A 22397-nucleotide genomic window follows, 5' to 3' on the forward strand; every position below is an offset into this window, starting at 1 on the left:
TCAGATCCTCTCTATCAATAGTTTCCATGGCTTTCATGATTCTATAAATAGTTATCAAGTCTCCTCTCTCTCTTCTTTGCTCCAATGTCTGTAGTTCAAGTTTGCCAGTCTCTCCTCATATGATAGTTCTGAGAGCGTTGGTGCCACTTTCGTAATTGCTCTTTGTATTCTTTCAAGTTTTGTTATATATATTTTTGTAGTTGGTGACCACGTCGTCGCTGAATACTCCAATTTTGGTCTTATCAAAGTAACTAGTATTTTCTTCACCATTTCTTCATCCAGGTATGTAAATGCCACTTTGATTGTTCTTATTAAATGATAAGTTTCTCCAAAAATCTTGTTTTTATGTTTCTCAAGAGACATGTTATTCATAATGACTCCCAGGTCCTTCTCTTTTCCTACTTTTTTACTTTCTTCCTCTCCCAATTTATATGATCCCACTATTCGTTTTTTGTTTCTTCCAAATTCCATTATACTACACTTCTTAATGTTCAATTCCATCTCCCACTTCCTACTCCATTCCCATACTTTATAGAGATCACTTTGCAGCGACTTACAATCTTCTTCGGTGCTCACTTTTTCCAACATTTTTACATCGTTTGCGAAGAAGCTCATATAACTTTCAATTCCTTTATCCATATCATTATTATATATAGCAAACATTATTGGGGCCAAAACTGTTCCTTGTGGAACTCCACTAATCATTTAATCCCAATTGGAATGTTTGTCTCTTATCACCACTCTCATTTTCCTTTCATGTAAGAAGTGTTCCATCCACTTATGTAGTTTGCCCTGTATTCCTCCTGTAGTTTCTAATTTCTTTAGCGACTTCTTATGTGTCACCGTATCAAAAGCTTTTTTCAGGTCTAGAAAGGCACAATCAGCCCATCCATCTCTTTCTTGTATTATGTCTATTAGTCTTGAATAGAAACAGATCAAGTTTGTGACACATGATCTTCCTTGTCTAAATCCAATCTGCCTCGGATTTAATACATTGTTTTTTTGTTTGTTTTTTGTTTTTTCAAATGCCTTACCCATCTAATTTTGACATTTCTTTCACAAATTTCAGCTATCGTACTTGTAAGAGAGACCGGTCTATGGTTTGTAGGATCTTTTCCTTCCTTCAATGAACTTCTTATTAGACTATGTATTTTGTCTGTTAGTTCGTTCCTGCATTCTCTCAAAATCCAGTTTGCCATTTCATCACGACCATGCGATTTTCTAACATCGAGATTACTCAAGTGATTCATTATTTCATTCTTTGTTACTTCTATCTCTTTCATAGAGGGGAGTTTCCCCTTCCACTCAACATCTCTAAGTTGTATGTTCTCTCTCGTAAAAACTTATTTAAAATGTTTGTTCATAATTTCTCCCATTTCTATTTCCCTGTGTATTCTATTCCTTCTTGTCGTAGTTTCACTAATTCTTGTTTGTTTGTTTTTCAGTTTGTTGTTTACAAATCTATAGAATAGTTTTGATTGATCTTTACATTTTTCTATGACATCCATTTCATATTTTCTCTTTTCTTCTCTGCGCACTTGTACACATTCATTTCTATAACCAGTATATATTTTCCATTTTCGGGTCTTTTGTCTTTCCTCCATTTCATCCAAGCTTTATCCCTTTTATCTTTTAGCGCGCTACATCTTTTGTTGTACCAACATTCTATATATTCTCTTTCTTGTTTTTGTTTTGGAACATACTTTTCCACTCCTTATATATTTTTGTCAAGATTTTCCATTTCTCTTCTAATGTTGTTTCCAGTTCAACTAATATGTGGTCACTTTTACTTAGTGGTGTCTTATATTCAATCTTGTCCACTATTTCAGGTTCTAATGTGTTTATTAGGTCTAGTCTCGATGGCTCTTCCTCACTTCTATACCTAGTATTCTCTTGTATCCATTGTCTCATTGTATGTTCTATAACCATATCAAGTAAGACATTTCCCCATAGGTCGTCTCCCCTTTCACTGTCATCTCTTCCCAACAGATTTCTTTACAATTAAAGTCACTCATTATAACTATTCTTCCTCCATCTTCCATTATCTTATTTAGTGTTATCCTTGTGTCTTCTAACATATTTTTGTGTTCTCTCTCTTCCCACAAAGCCGTTTTAGGAGGCCCATAATTTACCACAAACTCTTCTTAGCCCTGTCCTCTATTTCCATCATAATCATTTCCACTCTATTCTTTCCATTTGTAACATTACTCACATTAATGTCCTTCTTAGTCAGGAACACAACTTCACCACATTGTTTTACTTCTCTGTTTCTAATCCAATAATTATATACATGTTTTACACTGTTGGGTGGTAATGAACCTTTCAAATATTTCTCCACAATTCCCATTATGTCAGGTTCCTTTTCCATCAGGTAATCATTCAGTTCATTCAAGCCTGTTTTTAACCCATCTATATTTGTGAAGGACACTTAATTTTCTGTTACCTCTATCCTGTTTTCTGTTTCCCTTCTGTTTTTCTCTCCTACGAACCATTTCCTTACTTTCATATCCACTACTCTCCAATAGAATTTCTCTTTGTCTACTCTGTTCTGTTCTCATTTTTTCCTTAGCTTCGATTCTTTTTGTTTTCTCCTCCTCTTTTTCCTCTTTATTCATCTTTCTTTTTATCCATACCTGTTTGTACTGACCAGTTTCTGCTAGTTTCCCTGATTTTGATAAGACATTCTCTGCTGTCGTTTGTGACCTGAATTTAACCTTAATTGATCTGGTCTTGTCTATACTGTATTTGCTGAGTCATTATATTTCTTCAATTTCTTTCCCTATTTCCTATTCATCTTGAAATATTTTTTGTACCTTGTTCACTCTTTCTTTCTCATCTCTTACTTTTGTAGTCCTATTTGGATTATGTTTCTCTTCCATTCCTAATATAATTATACTTTTCTTTTTATCTGCTAAGTCTTTTACTATATTCTCCTTCTCTCTCATCACCTTAATAACTTTGTCCTTTGTATGTTCCGTCATCTGTTGTTTCACTACATCTCTACATTCGATTTTGCTATTCTCCTGAACCTTTTCCAACCACTTACCCCTTTTGCAATGAACTCTTTATTCTCTCTATTATTCCTCTTTAATTCCCCATCTCATCCTTTACATCATTTATCTGTCTTTTTAATTCTTCTCTTTATTTAGGTTTTGTTTCTCCTTCTTTAGTTCTTCCAATTTATGAACTGTTTTTGTAATCAATGCCAGTTGACCAAATCTAACCTCCCATGATTCATTCATTTTTGCTAGTTTTTTCTCTAGGCTTGCTAATCGGGGGTGGTTGTCACCTCCTCCCTCATTAAATCTATATAAATAATTGTCTCCACTTTCTATTGCGCTGCTCTTATCTATATTTCTAATTTTTTATGCCTTTTCTGATTTCTTCGACTTCACATCTTTTGTTTATATTCCTTCTGACGTCCGGGGCACGTTCGTCCCCTTCCTCATTTTCTTCCATTTTCCTCAATAATCCCTCCCCTTCTCCTTTTCCTTCACCTCCCCACTACACCACGACCTTTCCCCTTCCCTAATAATACAACACAGGTACTTCCTCGCCGTTGAAATCCACGAAAATTGCGTTTCTTTTCGGAGTTCCAATCCTCGCCGTCTGTCCGACGTGTATTTACCTAGTTGTATTGACCTAGTTGTATTTTACGGGAAGAGGAGCTATGCTCGTGGTACCCAGTCTTCATATCTCGTTTTATCTAAACTGTTTTTAAATTCGTGTATTGTTTTTGCATACTCCACATTTTCATCTAACTTGTTCCAAACGTCTACTACCCTGTGGGGAAAGCTGTTCTTTTTCAGGTCTCTTCTATAACTGTCTCTCTTGATTTTCTTTCCATGTCCTCTTGTATCTCTACTATCCCATGTTATTAGATCCTCTCTATCAATAGTTTCTATGCCTTTCATGGGCTAGAACTGTTCCTTGTGAAACTCCATTAATCATCCCAATTAGAGTGTTTGTCTCTTATCACCACTCTCATTTTTCTTTCATGCAAGAAGTCTTCCATCCACTTCAGCAGTTTGCCCTGTATTCCTCCTGTAATTTCTATTTTTTTTTTTTGCAATTTCTTATGTGTCACCGTATCAAAAGCTTTTTTCAGGTCTAGAAAGGCACAATCAGCCCATCCATCTCTTTCTTGTATTACATCTATTAGCCTTGAATAGAAACACATTAAGTATGTGACGCATGATCGTGCTTGTCTAAATCCAAATTGCCTTGGATTTAGTACATTGTTTTTTCCAAATGCCTTACCCATCTAATTTTGATAATTCTTTCACAAATTTCAGCTATCGTACTTGTAAGAGAGACCGGTCTATAGTTAATAGGGTCTTCCTTGTTTCCCCTTTAATAAATTGTTACTATATTTGCTCTTTTCCAATCTTGTAGAACTTTTTCTTCTTTCAATGAAGTGCTTATTAGACTATGTATTTTGTCCGTTAGTTCATTCCTGCATTCTCTCAAAATCCAGTATGCCATTTTATCTGGCCCATGCGATTTTCTGATATCGAGATTACTCAAGTGATTCATTATTTCATTCCTTGTTACTTCCATCTCTTTCATAGAGGGGACTTTCTTCTCCCACTCGATATCTCTAGGTTGTATGTTCTCCCTCGTAAACACCGATTCAAAATGCTTGTTCATAATTTCTGCCATTTCTATTTCCTCTGTGTATTCAACTCCTCCTTGTCGTAGTTTCTCTTATTCTTTTACAAACCTGTAAAATAGTTTTGGTTGATCTTTACATTTTTCTATGACATATTTTTCGTACCTTCTCTTTCCTTCTCTGCACACTTGTACATATTCATTTCTATAACTAGTATATATTTTCCATTTTCTAGGTCTTTTGTCTTTTTTTCCATTGTATCCAAGCTTTATCCCTTTTGTCTTTTTACTCCCTACATCTTTTGTTGTACCAACACTTTACATATTATTTTTCTTGTTTTTGTCTTGGAACATACTTTTCCACTCCTTTATAAGTTTTTGAAAATATTCAATTTCTCTTCTATTGTTGTTTCCTCCTTGTGTATCCTTTCACAGTCTGCTATATCCCTAAATAATTTTTTTTCTATTGGACTTTTCTCCAACTCTGTACTTCTTTTGCTATGGACTCTTTATTCTTTTTATTCTTCTTCTTTAATTCCTCATTCTTATCTTTTACTTCTTTTAACTGTCTTTTTAATTCTTCTATTTTTCATTTAGGTTTTGGTTCTCCTTCTTTAGTTCTTCCAATTTATCAACTCTTTGCGTAATCCGTGTAAGAACCTAACCTCCCAGTGTTTGATAATTTTCTCTAGCTTTTCCTCTAGACTTGCTAATCAGGTGAGGTTGGCATCCCCTTCCTCATTAATTCTATGGAAATTATTATGTCCACTTTCTATTATGTTGTTCTTATCTATATTTCTAATTTTAGTGCCTTTACTGATATTTTCGACTTTACCTGCGTCGTCTGCAGCCCTCTTGTTGACATTTCTTCTGACGTCCGGGGGAGCCCGGTCGTCTCCTTCCTCATTTCCTTCAATTTTCCTCAGTAATCCCTCCCTTTCTCCTTTTTTTCATCTTCCCACTATACCACGAGCTTTCCCCCTTCCCTACTTCCAAACTTCGCTGTCACTTCTACCGGTGTGTATTTACCTAGTTGTATTTTACGGGAAGGGGAGCTATGCTCGTGATGTCCCGTCTTTATATCTCATTATATCTAAACTATTTTTAAATTCATGTATTTTTTGCACACACTACTTTCTCATCTAACTTGTTCCAAATGTCTATTACTCTGTGAGGAAAGCTATTCTTTTTCAGATCTCTTCTATAGCTGTCTTTCTTGATTTTCTTTTCGTGTCCTCTTGTATTTCTATCATCCCATTTTATCAGATCCTCTCTATCAATAATTTCTATGCCTTTCATGATTCTGTAAATAGTTATCAAATCTCCTCTCTCTCTTCTTTGCTCTAGCGTCTGTAGCTCAAGTTTTGCTAGTCTCTCTTCATATGATAGTTTTGAGAGTGTTGGTGCCAATTTTGTAATTGCTGTTTGTATTCTTTCAAGTTTTTTATACATTTTTTTTTTTTGTATTTGGTGACCACATCGTTGCTGCATATTCCAATCTTGGTCTTATCAAAGTGATTAATATTTTCTTCACCATTTCTTCATCCAGGTATGTAAATGCCACATTGATTGTTCTTATTAATGTGGATAGGAGGTGAAGGAAAGACGGGCTGAGGGAAATACTTTTATTCCTGACTAGTTTCGCCTGAGTGGCTGAAGAAGCCACTCAGGCGAAACTAGTCAGGAATAAAAGTATTTCCCTCAGCCCGTGTTCCCTTCACCTCCTATCCACATTCGTCACAATGTATACACATTTGTTCTTATTAAATTATAAGTTTCTACAAAAATCTTGTTTATATGTTTCTCAGGTGACATATTATTTATAATAATGACTCCCACGTCCTTCTCATTTTCTACTTTTTTTATTCCTTCTTCTCCCAATATATATGATCCTTCTATTCTTTTTTTGCTTTTGCCAAATCCCATTATACTACACTTTTTGGTATTGAACTCCATCTCCCACTTCCTACTCCATTCCCATACTTTAGTGAGATCACTCTGTAGTGACTCACAATCTTCTTCCGTGTTTTCGCGTCATCTGCAAAGAAGCTCATGTAACTTTCAATTTATTTATCCATATCATTAATATATATATATATATATATATATATATATATATATATATATATATATATATATATATATATATATATATATATATATATATATATATATATAGCAAACATTATTGGAGCCAAAACTGTTCCTAAGGGAACACCGCTTATTACTTCATCCCAGTTAGAGTGTTTGTCTCTTATCACTACTCTCATTTTTCTTTCTTGCAAAAAGTCTTCCATCCATTTAAGCAGTTTGCCCTGTATTCCTCCTTCAGTTTCTAATTTTTTAAGTAACTTCTTATGTGGTACTTTGTCAAAAGCTTTTTTTAGGTCTAGAAATGCACAATCAGCCCATCCATCTCTTTCTTGTATTATATCTATTAGCCTTGAATAGAAACATAATAAATTGGTGATGCATGATCGTCCTTGTCTGAATCCAAATTGCCTTGGATTTAGTACGTTGTTCTTTTTCTAAATACTTTACCCATCTACTTTTGATAATTCTTTCACAGATTTTTGCTATTGTACTTGTTAGAGAGACTGGTCTATAGTTTGTAGGGTCCTCTTTATTTCCTCCTTTGTATATAGGTACTATATTTGCTCTTTTCCAAATTTTTGGAACTTTTCCTTCTTTCAAGGAACTATTTATTATGCTTTGTATTTTGTCTACCAGTTCATTCTTGCATTCTTTTAAAATCCAGTTTGCTATTTCATCAGGTCCATGCGATTTTCTGACATCAACTCAAGTGTTTCATTATTTCGTTCTTTGTTACTTCTATTTCTTTCATAGGGGGGACTTTCTCTTCCCATTCTATCTCTCCAGGTTGTATGTTCTCCCTTGTAAACACTGATTTAAAATGCTTGTTCATAATTTCTTCCATTTCTATTTCCTCTGTGTATTCAACTCCTCCTTGTCGTAATTTCTCTAATTCTTGTTTGTTTTTCAGTTTGTTGTTTACAAATCTGTAAAATAGTTTTGGTTGATCTTTACATTTTTCTATGACATCTTTTTCATATTTTCTTTTTTTGTCTCTGCACACTTGTACATATTCATTTCTATAATTAGTATATATTTTCCATTTTTCAGGTCTTTTGTTTTTCTTCAATTTGTTCCAAGTTTTATCTCTTTTGTCTTTTAACTCCTTACACGTTTTGTTGTACCAGCACTTTACATATTATTTTTCTTGTTTTTGTCTTGGGACATACTTTTCCACTCCTTTTTTATAAAATTTTGTCAAAATATTCCAGTTCTCTTCTACTGTTGTATCTTCTTTGTGTATTCTTTCCCAGTTTTCATTTTGAAAGAATTCTCTTATTTTATAGAAAAAAAAATCATACATCAATCTTCCTTTTCTATATTGTTCATTTCTTTCCATGTGTTTTTCCTCATTTAGTTCTAGTTCTATCAATATGTGGTCACTTTTACTTATTGGTGCCTGGTATTCTATCTTTTCCACTATTTCAGGTTCTGATGTGATTATTAGGTCCAGTCTCGATGGTTCTTCATTTCTATACCTAGTATTCTCTTGAATCCATTGTGTCATTGTGTGGTCAATAATCATCTCAAGTAGAACATTTCCCCATGAGTCTTCTCCACCCTTTACTGTCATCTCTTCCCAGTAGACTTCTTTGCAATTAAAGTCGCCCATCATAACTATTCTTCCTCCATCTTCCATTATCTTGTTTAATGTTATTCTTGTGTCTTCTAACATACTTTTATGTTCACTCTCTTCCCACGAGGCTGTTTTTGGGGGCACGTAGTTTATTACAAAATTTTTGCTCTTCTTATCTCTGTCTTCTCCTTCTATCATAATCATCTCTACTCTATTCTTTCAATATGTGACACTCTTCACGTTTATATCCTTCTTAGTCAGGAACATAACTCCACCCCCTTGTTTTATCTCTCTGTTTCTAATCCAATAATTATATGCATTGTGTCCTATGCTGTTGGGTGGTAGTGGACCTTTTAATTTTGTCTCTACAATTCCCATTATATCCGGTTCTTTTTCTTTCAGATTCTCGTTCAGTTCATTCAGTCCTGTTATTAATCCATCTATATTTGTGTAGGACACTCTTAACTTTCTGTTATTTCCATTGTATTTTCTGTTTCTTTTTTGTTTCTCTCTGTAATGGTCCATTCCCTCACTTTCATATTCACTACTCTCCAATAGAATTCTTCTTTTTCTGACTCCGTTCTGTTCTCGTTTTTTTCTTTAGCTTCTTGCCTTTTCATTTTTCTTCCTCTCTTTCCTCTTTATTCATTTCTCTTTTTATCCATACCTTTTTATATTGTTCACTTGCTGCTAGCTTCCCTGTTTTTGCTGAGATATTCTCTGCTGTTGTTTGTGACCTGAATTTAATCTTAATTGGTCTGGTCTTATCTGTACTATGTTTTCCTAGCCTAAACATCTCTTCAATTTGTCTCATGATTTCAGGTTCATCTTCCTGAACTAATTCTAGTAAACTGTTTACTTTTTCTTTTTCCTCTTTAATTCTTGCGGTTCTATTTTGGTTAAATTTCTCTTCCATTCCTAATATAATTATACATTTCTTTTTGTCTGCTAAGTCTCTTACTATATTCTCCTTCTATCTCATCACTTTAATAACTGAGTCTTCAGTTTGTTCCTTCATTTGTTGCTTAATTATGTCAGTAAATGCAACTTTACTGTTTTCTTGGATTTTTTTTTCCAGCCCTGTGCTTCCTTTGCTATGGCCTCTTTATTGTCATTATTATTCCTCTTTAGTTCCTCATTCTCTTCTTTAACTTCTTTTAACTGTCTTTTTAAATTTTCTATTTGTAAAGTTAAGTTTTTGTTCGCCTTCTCTAGTTCTTCCAATCTTTCAACTCTCTGCGCAATCTTGGCTACGTTACCGAACCTATTTTCCCAATGCTCGGTCATTTGATCAAGTTTTTCCTCTACTCTTGCTAATCGGGGGAGGTTGGTATCCCCCCCACCCTCTTTAAATCCCTGGAAACTATTATCATCACCTTCCACTGTGCTGCTCTTATCTATATTTCTAATCTTTTCATTTATGTTGATCCCGTCATCACCGAAATCATCGTCATCATCAATCCGTCTTTTGTTTACAAGACGCCTGGCCTCCTGGACCATGTCCCCCTCTTCCTCATTTCCTTCCATTTCCCTCAATAATCCCTACCCTTCTCATTTTATATCACTCCCACTACACCACGAGCTTTCCCCTTCCCTATAAATACAATAAGGTACTTCCTTGACGTTGAGATCCACGTAGATTTTCCTTTTTCTTCGGAACTCCAAATCTCGCAGTCCATCCGACGAAAGTGTGTGTGTATGTGTGTGTGTGTGTGTGTGTGTGTGTGTGTGTGTGTGTATGTGTGTGTGTGTGTGTGTGTATTCACCTCGGATCTGCTGCAGTCTCTGTCGAGACAGCCAGACACCACCCTACGGCAGTGAGCTCAGAGCTCATTATTTGCCGATCTCTGGGTAGGTCTGAGACCACTCACACACCACACACCGGGACAGCAAGGTCACAACTCCTTGACTAACGTCCCGTACCTACTCACTGCTAGGTGAACAGGGGTTACACGTTAAAGGAGACAAACCCAACTTATCTCCGCCCGGCCGGGGAATCGAACCCCGGTTCTCTGGTTTGTGAGGCCAGTGCTTTACCAATCCGCCACCGAGCCGTGTGTGTGTGTGTGTGTGTGTGTGTGTGTGTGTGTGTGTGTGTGTGTGTGTGTGTGTGTATTTACCTAGTTGTATTTGCCTAATTGTATTATACAGGAAGAGGAGCTATGCTCGTGATGTCCCGTCTTCATATCTCATTTTATCTAAATTGTTTTTATATTTATGTATTGTTTTTGCACACACCACTTTCTCATCCAGCTAGTTCCAAATGTCTATTACTCTGTGGGGAAAGCTGTTCTTTTTCAGATCTCTTCTATAACTGTCCTTCTTGATTTTCTTTCCATGTCCTCTTGTATTTCTATCATCCCATTTTATTAGGTCCTCTCTATCAATAGTTTCTAAGGCTTTCATGATTCTATAAATATTTATCAAATATCCTCTCTGTCTTTGCTGTAGTGTCTGTAGCTCAAGTTTTGCTAGTCTCTCTTCATATGATAGTTTTGAGAGTGTTGGTGCCAATTTTGTAATTGCTCTTTGTATTCTTTCAAATCTTGTTATACATTTTTTGCACTTGGTGACCACATTGTCGCTGCATATTGCAATCTTGGTCTTATCAGAGTGATTAGTATTTTCTTCACCATTTCTTCATCCAGGTATGTAAATACCACTTTGGTTGTTCTTATGAAATTATGTTTCTCAAAAAATCTTGTTTATATGTTTTTCATGCGACTTATTATTCGTAATAATGACTCCTAGGTCCTTCTCATTTTCTACTTTTTTATTCCTTCTCCCAATTTATATGATCCTACTATTCTTTTTTGCTTCTTCCAAATTCCATTATACTACACTTTTTAGTATTGAATTCCATCTCCCACTTCCTAGTCCATTCCCATACTTTATTGAGATCACTCTGTAACGACTCGCAATCTTTATCAATGTTCACTTTTTTCAACAGTTTTGCATCGTCCGCAAAGAAGCTCATACAACTTTCAATTCCTTTATCCATGTCATTAATATATATAGCAAACATTATTGGGGCCAGAACTGTTCCTTGTGGAACACCACTTATTACTTCATCCCAATTAGAGTGTTTGTCTCTTATCACTACTCTCATTTTTCTTTCTTGCAAAAAGTCTTCCATCCATTTAAGCAGTTTACCTTGTATTCCTCCTGCAGTTTCTAATTTCTTAAGCAACTTGTTATGTGGTACTTTGTCAAAAGCTTTTTTTAGGTCTAGAAATGCACAATCAGCCCATCCATCTCTTTCTTGTATTATATCTGTTATTCTTAAATAGAAACACATTAAGTTTGTGACGCATGATCGTCCTTGTCTGAATCCAAATTGTCTTGGATTTAGGACGTTGTTTTTTCGAAATACCTTACCCATCTACTTTTGATCATTCTTTCACAAATTTTTGCTATTGCACTTGTTAGAGAGACCGGTCTATAGTTAGTAGGGTCTTCTTTATTTCCCCCTTTATATATAGGTACTATACTTGCTCTTCTCCAATCTTTTGGAACTTTTCCTTCTTTCAAGGAACTGTTTATTATGCTATGTATTTTGTCTGCCAGTTCATCACTGCATTCATTCAAAATCCAGTTTGCTATTTCATCAGGTCCATGCGATTTTCTGACATCAAGATTACTCAAGTGTTTCATTATTTCGTTCTTTGTTACTTCTATTTCTTTCATAGGGGAGACTTTCTCCTCCCATTCGATATCTCTAGGTTGTGTGTTCTCCCTTGTAAACACCGATTTAAAATGCTTGTTCATAATTTCTGTCATTTCTATTTCCTCTGTGTATTCAACTCCTCCTTGTCGTAGTTTCTCTAATTCTTGTTTATTTTTCAGTTTGTTGTTTATAAATCTGTAAAATAGTTTTGGTTGATCTTTACCTTTTTTTATGACATCTTTTTTCATATTTTCTCTTTTCGTCTCTGCACACTTGAACATATTCATTTCTATAACTAGTATATATTTTCAATTTGTCAGGTCTTTTGTCTTTTTTCATTTTGTCCAAGCTTTATCTCCTTTGTCTTTTGTTTCCCTACAACTTTTGTTGTACCAGCTCTTTACATATTCTTTTTCTTGCTTTTGTCTTGGGACATACTTTTCCACTCCTTTTTTTCATATATAAATTCTTGTCAAGATATTCCATTTCTCTTCCACTGTTGTTTCCTCTTTGTATATTCTTGCCCAGTCTTTTTTTTTATTTTATTTTTTAAAGAATTCTCTTATTTTATCAAAATTTGTTTTTTCATACATCAATCTTCCTTTTCTATATTGTTAATTTCTTTTCATATATTTTTCCTCGTTTAGTTCCAGTTCCACCAATATGTGGTCACTTTTACTTATTGGCGCCTTACATTAAATCTTTTCCACTATTTCAGGTTCTGGTGTGATTATTAGGTCCAGTCTCGATGGTTCTTCTTCATTTCTATACTTAGTGTTCACTTGAATCTGTTGCGTCATTGTATGGTCAATAATCATCTCGAGTAGAACATTTCCCCATGAGTCGTCTCCACCCTTTTACTGTCATCTCTTCCCAGTAGACTTCTTTGCAATTAAAATCGCCCATCATAACTATTCTTCCTCCATCTTCCATTATCTTATCTAATGTTATCTCTGTGTCTTCTAACATACTTTTATGTTCTTTCTCTTCCCACGAGGCCGTTTTTGAAGGCACCTAATTTATTACAAACTTTCTTCTTTTCCTATCTCTGTCTTCCACTTCCATCATATTCATCTCTACTGTATTCTTTCCATATGTGACACTCCTCACGTTTATATCCTTCTTAGTCAGGAACATAACTCCACCCCCTAGTTTTGTCTCTCTGTTTCTAATCCAATAATTATATGCATTGTGTCCTATGCTGTTGGGTGGTAGTGGACCTTTTAATTTTGTCTCTACAATTCCCATTATGTCCGTTTCTTTTTCCTTCAGATAATCATTCAGTTCGTTCAGTCCTGTTATTAATCCATCTATATTTGTGTAAGACACTTAGTTTTTTGCTACTTCCACTGTATTTTCTGTTTCCCTTTTGTTTTTCTCTGTTATGATCCATTTCTTCACTTTCATATTCACTACTCTCCAATAGAATTCCTCTTTTTCTGACTGTTCTTTTCTCGTTTTTTTCCTTAGCTTCTTGTGTTTTCTTTTTTTCCTCCTCTCTTTCCTCTCTATTCATTTCTCTTTTTATCCATACCTTTTTATATTGTTCACTGTCTCTTAGTTTCCCTGTTTTTGCTAAGATATTCTCTGTTGTCGTTTGTGACCTGAATTTAATCATAATTGGTCTGGTCTTATCTGTACTATATTTCCCGAACCTATACATCTCTTCCATTTGTTTCCCTATTTCAGGTTCATCTTCCTGAACTAATTCTAATATATTGTTTACTTTTTCTTTTTCCTCCTCAATTCTCCTAGTCCTGTTTAAGTTTTACTTCTCTTCCATCCCTAATGTAATTATACATTTCTTTTTGTCTGCTAAGTCTCTTACTATATTCAAATTCTCCCTCATTACTTTAATAACTGTATTTACATCTGCTGTGTTACTATGTCGTTAAATACAATTTTATTGTTCTTTTGGACTTTCTTTCAACCCTGTGCTTCTTTTGCTATGGACTCCTTATTCTTTCTATTATTCCTCTTCAATTCCTCATTCTCATCTTTTACTTCCTTTAACTGTTTTTTTTTTTACTTCTTTAGATAGGTTTGGTTTTCCTTCTTTAATTGTTCCAATTTATCAACTCGCTGTGCACTCTGTGTGAGTTGAGCTAGCCTACTTTCCCAGTGTTGAGCCATTTTTCTAGTCTTTCCTCTAGCCTTGCTAATCGGGGGGGAGGTTGGCATCCCCCCTTTCATTAAATCCATTGAAATTATTATCTTCACTTTCCATTTTGTTGGTCTTATTTATATTTCTAAACTTGATGATTTTACTGAAATTATTCACTTCTCCTGCGTCAGCTGAGAACCTTTTGTTGATTTTTTTTCCGTCAGGTGGAGCCCGTGCGACTCATTCCACATTTCCTTCCATTTCCCCCAGTAATTCCTCCCTTTCTCCTTTTTCATCACCTTCCCACTACGCCACGAGCTTTCCCCTTCCCTATAAATACAAAAAGTTACTTCCTTGTTGTTGAGATCCACGAAAATTGCCCTTCTTCGGAGCTCCAATTTTCGCTGTGAATCGGTCTACGCGCGTGTGTGTGTCTGGGGTGCCGCCGATTCCTCGCTTGTGTGGATGAACGGTTACCAGTTAGCCTTTAATTAAACGTGTACAAACATAGGAAAGTCTGTAGTTTCACTGCAGCTACCATTTTCTAACCATTAGGTGAGAAAGAAAACGGATATGAATAATACTAATTAACCATATAATGTCTTGGGGAGAGTAAAAGATCGTGCGTCAACGATTAATGTGCCTCAAACATGTATGCCTAAAATGTAAAAAAGTAGCAAATACGTAAGGTTAAGAGTTGTTAAACGGAACATATGTGTCTTTTTACCGTCGTCAAATTACTTGCAATGGTTTTCTGACACGTAAGACAATAAGCTTTTGTTGGATCTCCATCTACCTTTGCCAACCATGGCTTGAATTCCTCCATCTCCAGCCATGCATCTCTCAGCTTCCGTTTATTAGCCATGATATATAATCTGAAGTAGACCATGAACTTTAAAATACATAAGTTCAAGATATGCATTCCATTTTCTTTGGAGTGCCCCCCATTCAGATGAATTACTATAATAAAGGGGTAACTGTCAGATTCGGTACACTCATGAAAGATTACTTACTTGTGATACTTTGACTGTTTAGAGGACTATTATTTCGTGTGTGTTATGCACGCAGTAGTATTAGAGAAAATTAAATCAGTTGAACACACTAGCAAATAGGCAGGGCTCGTCTCGGAGTGATCCTTGAAGTGCGGCTATTAGGAAGGCAACCACAAAACTGACTAGTTCTGCTTCATAGTTCGAATGCATTTTGCCTCGGTTTGCATATTTTCTACAATAATTTGCCAGTGCACTGCACAGTTATGTTCAGAAATATGTGTAAACATAGTAAGAAAAGATATATCCAACGTAAAAAGCTGAATTTTCTATGAGGAATTTTATTCTACGGAAAGAGGAATTTGAACTTACCCTATTATGTCTGCTAAATATATTTGTAGTAAGCCATTCATCAATCAAATGAATAGAATTTGTTAATTACTTCTTATAGCATCCGTATTAATAACATTTACACACTGTATAGGTAGTTATTATGTCGATCTTTTGCCAAGTGGCGAATGAGGAAAAAAAAGCTACAGGCAGTTGCCAGATGTCGTCATTAAGCTTCATTCCGCATAAAAAATTCTACGAACGGCAACACTGGTGTGTGTGTGTGTGTGTGCTAGAAAATGTTAGATGTTTTTCTTTTGTTAATGATCAGGCCTTAGCCTACACAGGGTCTCAATCATTTGAACGTTTGTTTAAGGCCAGGGTCTCACCCAAAAGTAAAGAAAAGGGTTTAGTCGTTGCCAGAATGAAAAAATAAAATAAAATAAAATAAAATAAAATAAAGCTTGTCATACTGTTAAAGAGGTTGTGATCTTTGATATGTTCTGTTTTCTGCCATTTTTATACTTTTGAGTTCCTGGTTCATAACTATTTCATCCAAAACATGTGATGAATATTTATATGTGTATATACATGTTTGTATCTAAGTTATACAAAGGGAAAAATATTCATGGGGTAGGTAATGAGTATTCTTTTCATTTTAATTGCATCAGCCAATTTTGTTGAATTAAAGAACATGTTTGAGACAAAAACTTTGAGCAGAAGCCTATTCTGTCCCATGTGTGACTCCCTGGCTGAATAGAATCATCTGAAATCAGCAAGAATGAAATAAGTAGAGAGCTTCAGCATCTTGAAGGTTTCAGTTACTAGAGTACATTACCGGGATATTAGACAAGATAGACATGCAGGGTTTCTCTTTAAAATGTGAGGAGCTCAACTAGAAGACAAGGAGAAGAACCCAGACCTTGCTCTCCAGGTGAGGCTGATACCTTCATTCCAAGAAAGAAAAGAAAAATCTCCCATCAACTTTGAATAATAAGATAAAAAAAAAAAAATCATAATGGTGTTGATTGACCTAGTTTCACCTCCTTGATTATGGTGACACCTTTTTAAATTAATTAAACAATCTGGCCATAGGGAGAATAACATTTGTAAAGGTTGCCTCCATAACATCCTTCCTACCACCCACCCCTGCCCATCTTCCTCCAATAAATAGTTGACAAATAGACTTGAGTGGAACTCTGGGACCCATACACAGGCACATAATGATAACAGAAGGGAATAACAAAGGCGAGTCTGAGCAATCACCTCATTTTATTACATGGTCAAACAAAACGTTTGGACTGTGAGGTTATAGTGCAAACATATTTGGGTGCCATATCTATATAGTATATGAGTTAAAGCCTTATTCTTCCAACATAACATGTAGAACAATAAGTGATATGACATAGACTTAAAAGTATACTAAGTAACACCAATGGCTTAATGCAGCTTTAGAAAACAATTTCTTTTCTAAAACCATTTCCATACAACAAAATGTAATTTTGGATACATTATATGTTTTATTTATTTTACAGGAATATAAAAAACTAAAACAAGATGTTGAAACACTGGAAAGATGCTGAATGACCATAAGACAGGGATCATGATAATTAATCAATACATTTGCAATTAGCAGAAATTGCTGAAAAGTTGATTTGTAGGTCTCCAATCAAATGTCAGACTGGGGCCATGGTTAGGCCGAACTTGCTTCAATCCCCCAGGGGAATGGATACTATTCTCTGTATTACTGAAGGAGCTCGTAAGTGGATCCATTTATAAACTCTTTTTTGATATTCTGGCCACTGTTGAAACTTTGTAAGAATAAAACTCACATGATGCCTTCTCAAGAAGAAGACATGCATCTTTTATAAACATGATAAAGACATAAATGACAGAGACCAGACCTCCATCCAGTATGTACTAGTTGATCATCTGTTAGTTGGTTCATCTTCCATCCACTGGCTAAGTAAAGGTTCTCCTTGCGTCAGTGATATTAGGCTGAAGACTGAAGCCCTCAAAAGCAGAACCCCGAGGCTCTTCGCACCACTGCAAGTACCAGGAACCATATCGATGTGATAATAAAGGTGACAGCTTCAATGCCAGAGATGAGGCTGCACCCCATGAGCAGGCCCATCTGGCCACCCAACGAAGCTGGAAATAATAAAAAAGTTTTAATGTCAAAATAATGAAAAAGATGTCACTGAAAATTGACTGTTGCCTTGTGTCTTTTACTGGAGATCAAAGAGCCAAGATATTTGGCAACACCAATTGGATTGTTCTATAAATCACCCAGAGAATTAATTTTGCACTGCTAACTTTATAACATCCCTATAATCACTACCCCGAGTTACAGAGATTCTATCACCCTCCAGTAACTGAACGTGTTCATGTTGTGCTAACTCTAAGTTGATTAGAATTATGTGGTTTGTATCTTCTGCATAATATGTGTATCCATGGCATACATTATATTGTCTTTGTTGCAATGCTTCAGTACTGACTAATGTGTATTTTGGGAGCATTTTCTCTGCATGTAATAATTTTTATATAGGATTACGTAGTCATTAATATATCACATGTGATGGTGGAGTGCCACAATGACACCACTGTCGCCCAAGTATGTAGTGCCACCGTGGCATCCACAATATTTAACTCATGAATGGATGGGCAAGATGTATAATCTGGCCTTACAATGGAATTAACCCCATTGCTAATGTGTCATTTCCCAAGCTGAAGAAAATGTTGTGAGGTAATCCAAACTTTAATCTACAAATGGTGTAGCAAATGAGTTAACAGAATATTACACTTACCTATGACATCCTTCAGTTCACTACGGTAGTTCCGGACATGAGTGTACTTCAGTATTGGATAGTAGATGTCCACAATGGACAAACTGCTGCTTGAGAGGGTCAAGATATCAAATAGATATATGAAGATGTTAGTAAATCAAACAACATTGTATTCTAGATTCACTTGTACACACACTAAGGACAGCTGTACTTTAGCGGTGTCAAAATATAAAAGTGTGTTAATAAGACCAGTCATCGGTTTGATACAAAGTTATATCAATGATACCAAATAAATTTCCTAAGGCATTTGGTACCAAAGTCTTTGACACGCTTCTTCAAGTCAGTATTCACTGTCAAACAGCAACACAAGGAGCACAAATAAATTAAAATTCTGTTCCTAGTCCTGAATACATATCAACAATGCCATATACTCTAGTTCAGAACACCACAGCATTGGTTTCATCAAAGGACTTCCTGGCATTACCCACACCGAGCACCAGCTTGAGGAAGCTGGCCACTTGGAGGGTCAACCACTGACAAATACTACTCAGCCAGTGAGTGTCATACCCATCCATGTCTGACATTTGCTTCAGTCTGCATAGTCTTGGTAGTCCAAGTACCTTAAAATAATCACTTCATAATCAAAATTGAGAAGTTTAGAGTAGGTGAGATAAGCAGTAGAGATGTGTTAATTAACTGGGCAGCAATAGAGAGTATAATTGATGACCCTGGACAGATTTTTTGCGTCTGTTCTGATGCAATAGATGTAACCTACTATCAGACTTATAAAGTATACATAACTATAGTTTGTGTGCTCCAAGGAGTCCATAAAGGTTGTGATATATGTTGTGCCAAATCAACCTTAATATATGCCTCTCTCTCTTATTTCCCTTTTATGTGCCATTTTATTTATTTATTTAATGTATATGATAAAGTGAGTATCACTTTTTAGGATTATAACAATGATTATTCACCCCATCCCACCTATCTCACCTGTGACACCTCAGCGTGGCAACATAAGGAAAAAGCACTGCTATGTGTCATAAAATGTATTCAAATCATTATTACAATCCTAAAAAAAGAGCAGCGCAATATAAAGTGAAGACAATTATTTCTATGGATCTAATGAGGGAGGAGATGACAACTCTCTCAATTAGTAAGTCTAAAGGAAAAACTAACAAATTGAATGAATCATGGGTGGTTAGGTTTAGTTAACTGGCACTGATTACACAAAGAGTTGATAAATTGAAAGAACTAAAGAAGGAGAACCAAAACCTAAATAAAGAAATAGAAGAATTAAAAAGACAGTTAAAAAGTAATTATGAGAATGAGGAATTAAAGAGGAGTAATAAAGAGAATAAAGAGTCCATAGCACAAGAGGTAAGTGGTTGGAAAAAGGTTCAGGAGAATAGCAAAATTAAATTTAGAGATATAGTGAAACAACAGATGAAAGAACACACTAAGGACACAATTATTAAAGTGATTAGTTATTAAAGTGATGACTTAGCAAATATAAAGAAATGTATAATTATATTAGGAATGGAAGGGAAACATAATCCAAATAGGACTACAAGAGTAAGAGAGGAAAAAAAAAAAGAGTGACCAAGGTGCAAAAGATATTTCAAGAAGGTGAACAGGAAATAGGGAGAGAAATTGAAGAAATATATAGGCTGAGGATATACAGTATAGACAAGACCAGACCAATTAAGGTTAAATTCAGGTCACAAACAACAGAAGAGAATGACTTATCAATAAAAGGAAAACTAGCAGAAAGTGATCAGTACAAACAGGTATGGATAAAAAAAAGAGATGAATAAAGAGAGGAGAAAACAAAAAGAATCGAAGCTAAGAAAAAAACAAGAACAGAACAGAGTCAAAGAGAAATTATATTGGATAGTAGTGGATATGAAAGTGAGGAAATGGTTCATAGGAGAGAAAAAACAGAAGGGAAACAGAAAACAGGATAGAGGTAACAGAAATTTAAAAGTGTCCTTCACAGATATAGATGAATTAATAACAGGCTTGAATGAACCGAATGGAAAAGGAACCTGACATAATGGGAATTGTGGAGAAAAAATTGAAAGGTCTATTACCACAAATCAGTGTAGGACATAGTGTATATAATTATTGGATTAGAAACAGAGAAGTGAAACAAGGTGGTGGAGTTTTGTTCCTGACTAAGAAAGATATAAATGTGAGGAATGTTACATATGTAGAGAATAGAGTGGAAATGATTATGATGGAAATAGAGGACAGGGACAAGAAGAGCAGGAAGTTTGTGGTAAATTATGTGCCTCCTAAAACGGCTTCGTGGGAAGAGAGAGAACACAAAAAATATGTTAGAAGACACAAGGATAACACTAAATAAGATAATGGAAGATGGAGGAAGAATAGTTATAATGGATAAATTTAATTGTAAAGAAATCTGCTGGGAAGAGATGACAGTGAAGGGTGGAGACGACCTATGGGGAAATATACTACTTGATATGATTATAGAACATACAATGACACAATGGATACAAGAAAATATTAGGTATGGAAATGAGGAAGAGCCATTGAGACTGGACCTAATAATCACATCAGAACATGAAATAGTGGACAAGATTGAATATAAGACACAACTAAGCAAATTGACCACATATTGGTTGAACTGAAACTAAATGAGGAAAAATACATAGGGAAAAACGAACAATATAGAAAGGGAAGAATAATGTATGGAAAACTAATTTTGATAGAATAAAAGAAATAAAAAAGCAGACTGGGAAAGGATATACGAAGAGGAAACAACAGTAGAAGAGAAATTGAAAGTCTTGACAAGAATTTATAAAGGAGTGGAAAAGTATGTTCCAAGACAAAAACAAGAAAAAGAATATGTAGAATGTTGGTACAACAAAAGGTGTAGCAAGCTAAAAGATAAAAGGGATAAAGCTTGGATAAAATGGAGGAAAGAAAAAAAAAACGAAAAATGGAAACTATATATTCGTTATAGAAATAAATATTTACAAGTGTGCAGAGAAGAAAAGAGAAAATACGAAAAGGATGTCATAGAAAAATGTAAAGATCAACCAAAACTATTCTATAGATTTGTAAACAACAAACTGAAAAACAAACAAGAATTAGTGAAACTACGACAAGGAGGAATAGAATACACAGAGGAAATAGAAATGGCAGAAATTATGAACAAGCATTTTAAGTCAGTGTTTACGAGAGAGAACATACAACTTAGAGATGCCGAGTGGGAGAACAAAGTCCCCCCATGAAAGAGAAGTAACAAAGAATGAAATAATGAATCAATTGAGTAATCTCATGTTTGACTAGATAAACACCATATGAGGACGGAGCCTTTATTTGTACGACGTTTCGCTTATTACAGCTTTTTCAAGTACAAGTTGAGATACAAATGCTTGAGATTAAATAAGGGGAAAGGAGGGATCGGGGAGAGAAAAAGGGGGGGGGGGAAGGAAGAGGAGGAGGAGGAGGAGGAGGAGGAGGTTGGGGGGATTGGACACTGGGAAAGGATGAAAATGCTGGCCCAAACGTCCGAGGGGCGAAATGTCCACAAAGGGTGGTTTAAGTATTTAATATTTTGCTGGCCATGGGTATTAGGGGAATAATGTGAGGAGATATGTTAAACATGCCCCTGTTTTGTTCAATAGTGTTCGTTCCTTGAATGATTGCTGCTTCTAAACACTTCCTGCGGATTTTGTCTGGTTCCCGCATCAGCAGCTCTGCATTCTTCCAGTCCATAAGATGGTTTTCCTTGTTTCTATGTGTCACACATGCATTGGTGGTGACATCATGCCTGACGTCGTAACGGTGTTCACGTATTCGTGTATTCAGGTCGCGTGACGTTTCTCCGATGTAAACTTTATCACATCCTGAACACGGAATACGATAAACACCGGCTTTGGTGCTCGGTGTCTGGTTGTTGTGTGTTTCCGTCTTCGTGATGTCTTTTATTGTTCTGCTTGTCTGGCACACTATTTCCAAGTTGGTGGTTCTTAAAAGACGTGTCAGGTTGGTGGCAACGTCGCCGGTTGGCAACACGAGACGTCTAGTTGTGCTGTCCTGCTGCCTACGGCTTTCATTCAAGGAACGAACACTATTGAACAAAACAGGGGCATGTTTAACATATCTCCTCACATTATTCCCCTAATACCCATGGCCAGCAAAATATTAAATACTTAAACCACCCTTTGTGGACATTTCGCTCCCGGACGTTTGGGCCAGCATTCTCATC

General features: G+C 35.6%; 2 protein-coding genes across 2 annotated transcripts in view; one reads left to right on the forward strand and one right to left on the reverse strand.

Annotated features, from left to right (window-relative positions):
* The window catches only part of LOC143025474 (putative D-lactate dehydrogenase, mitochondrial), a 313466-nt gene extending 294437 nt beyond the window's left edge, over positions 1-19029 (forward strand). The window contains exon 10 of the mRNA XM_076185196.1: positions 16907-19029. Within this exon, the coding sequence (XP_076041311.1) occupies positions 16907-16922 (16 nt within the window). The 3' untranslated portion in view covers positions 16923-19029. The remainder of the gene's footprint in view (positions 1-16906) is intronic.
* The window catches only part of LOC143025749 (uncharacterized), a 76585-nt gene continuing 72322 nt past the window's right edge, over positions 18135-22397 (reverse strand). Inside the window, exon 6 of the mRNA XM_076185756.1 lies at positions 18135-18264. Coding sequence (XP_076041871.1) covers positions 18135-18264 — 130 coding nt within the window. The remainder of the gene's footprint in view (positions 18265-22397) is intronic.

Source organism: Oratosquilla oratoria, chromosome 5, assembly GCF_046742065.1.
Source record: "Oratosquilla oratoria isolate Oo_2021 chromosome 5, ASM4674206v1, whole genome shotgun sequence".
NCBI classification, from domain to species: domain Eukaryota; kingdom Metazoa; phylum Arthropoda; class Malacostraca; order Stomatopoda; family Squillidae; genus Oratosquilla; species Oratosquilla oratoria.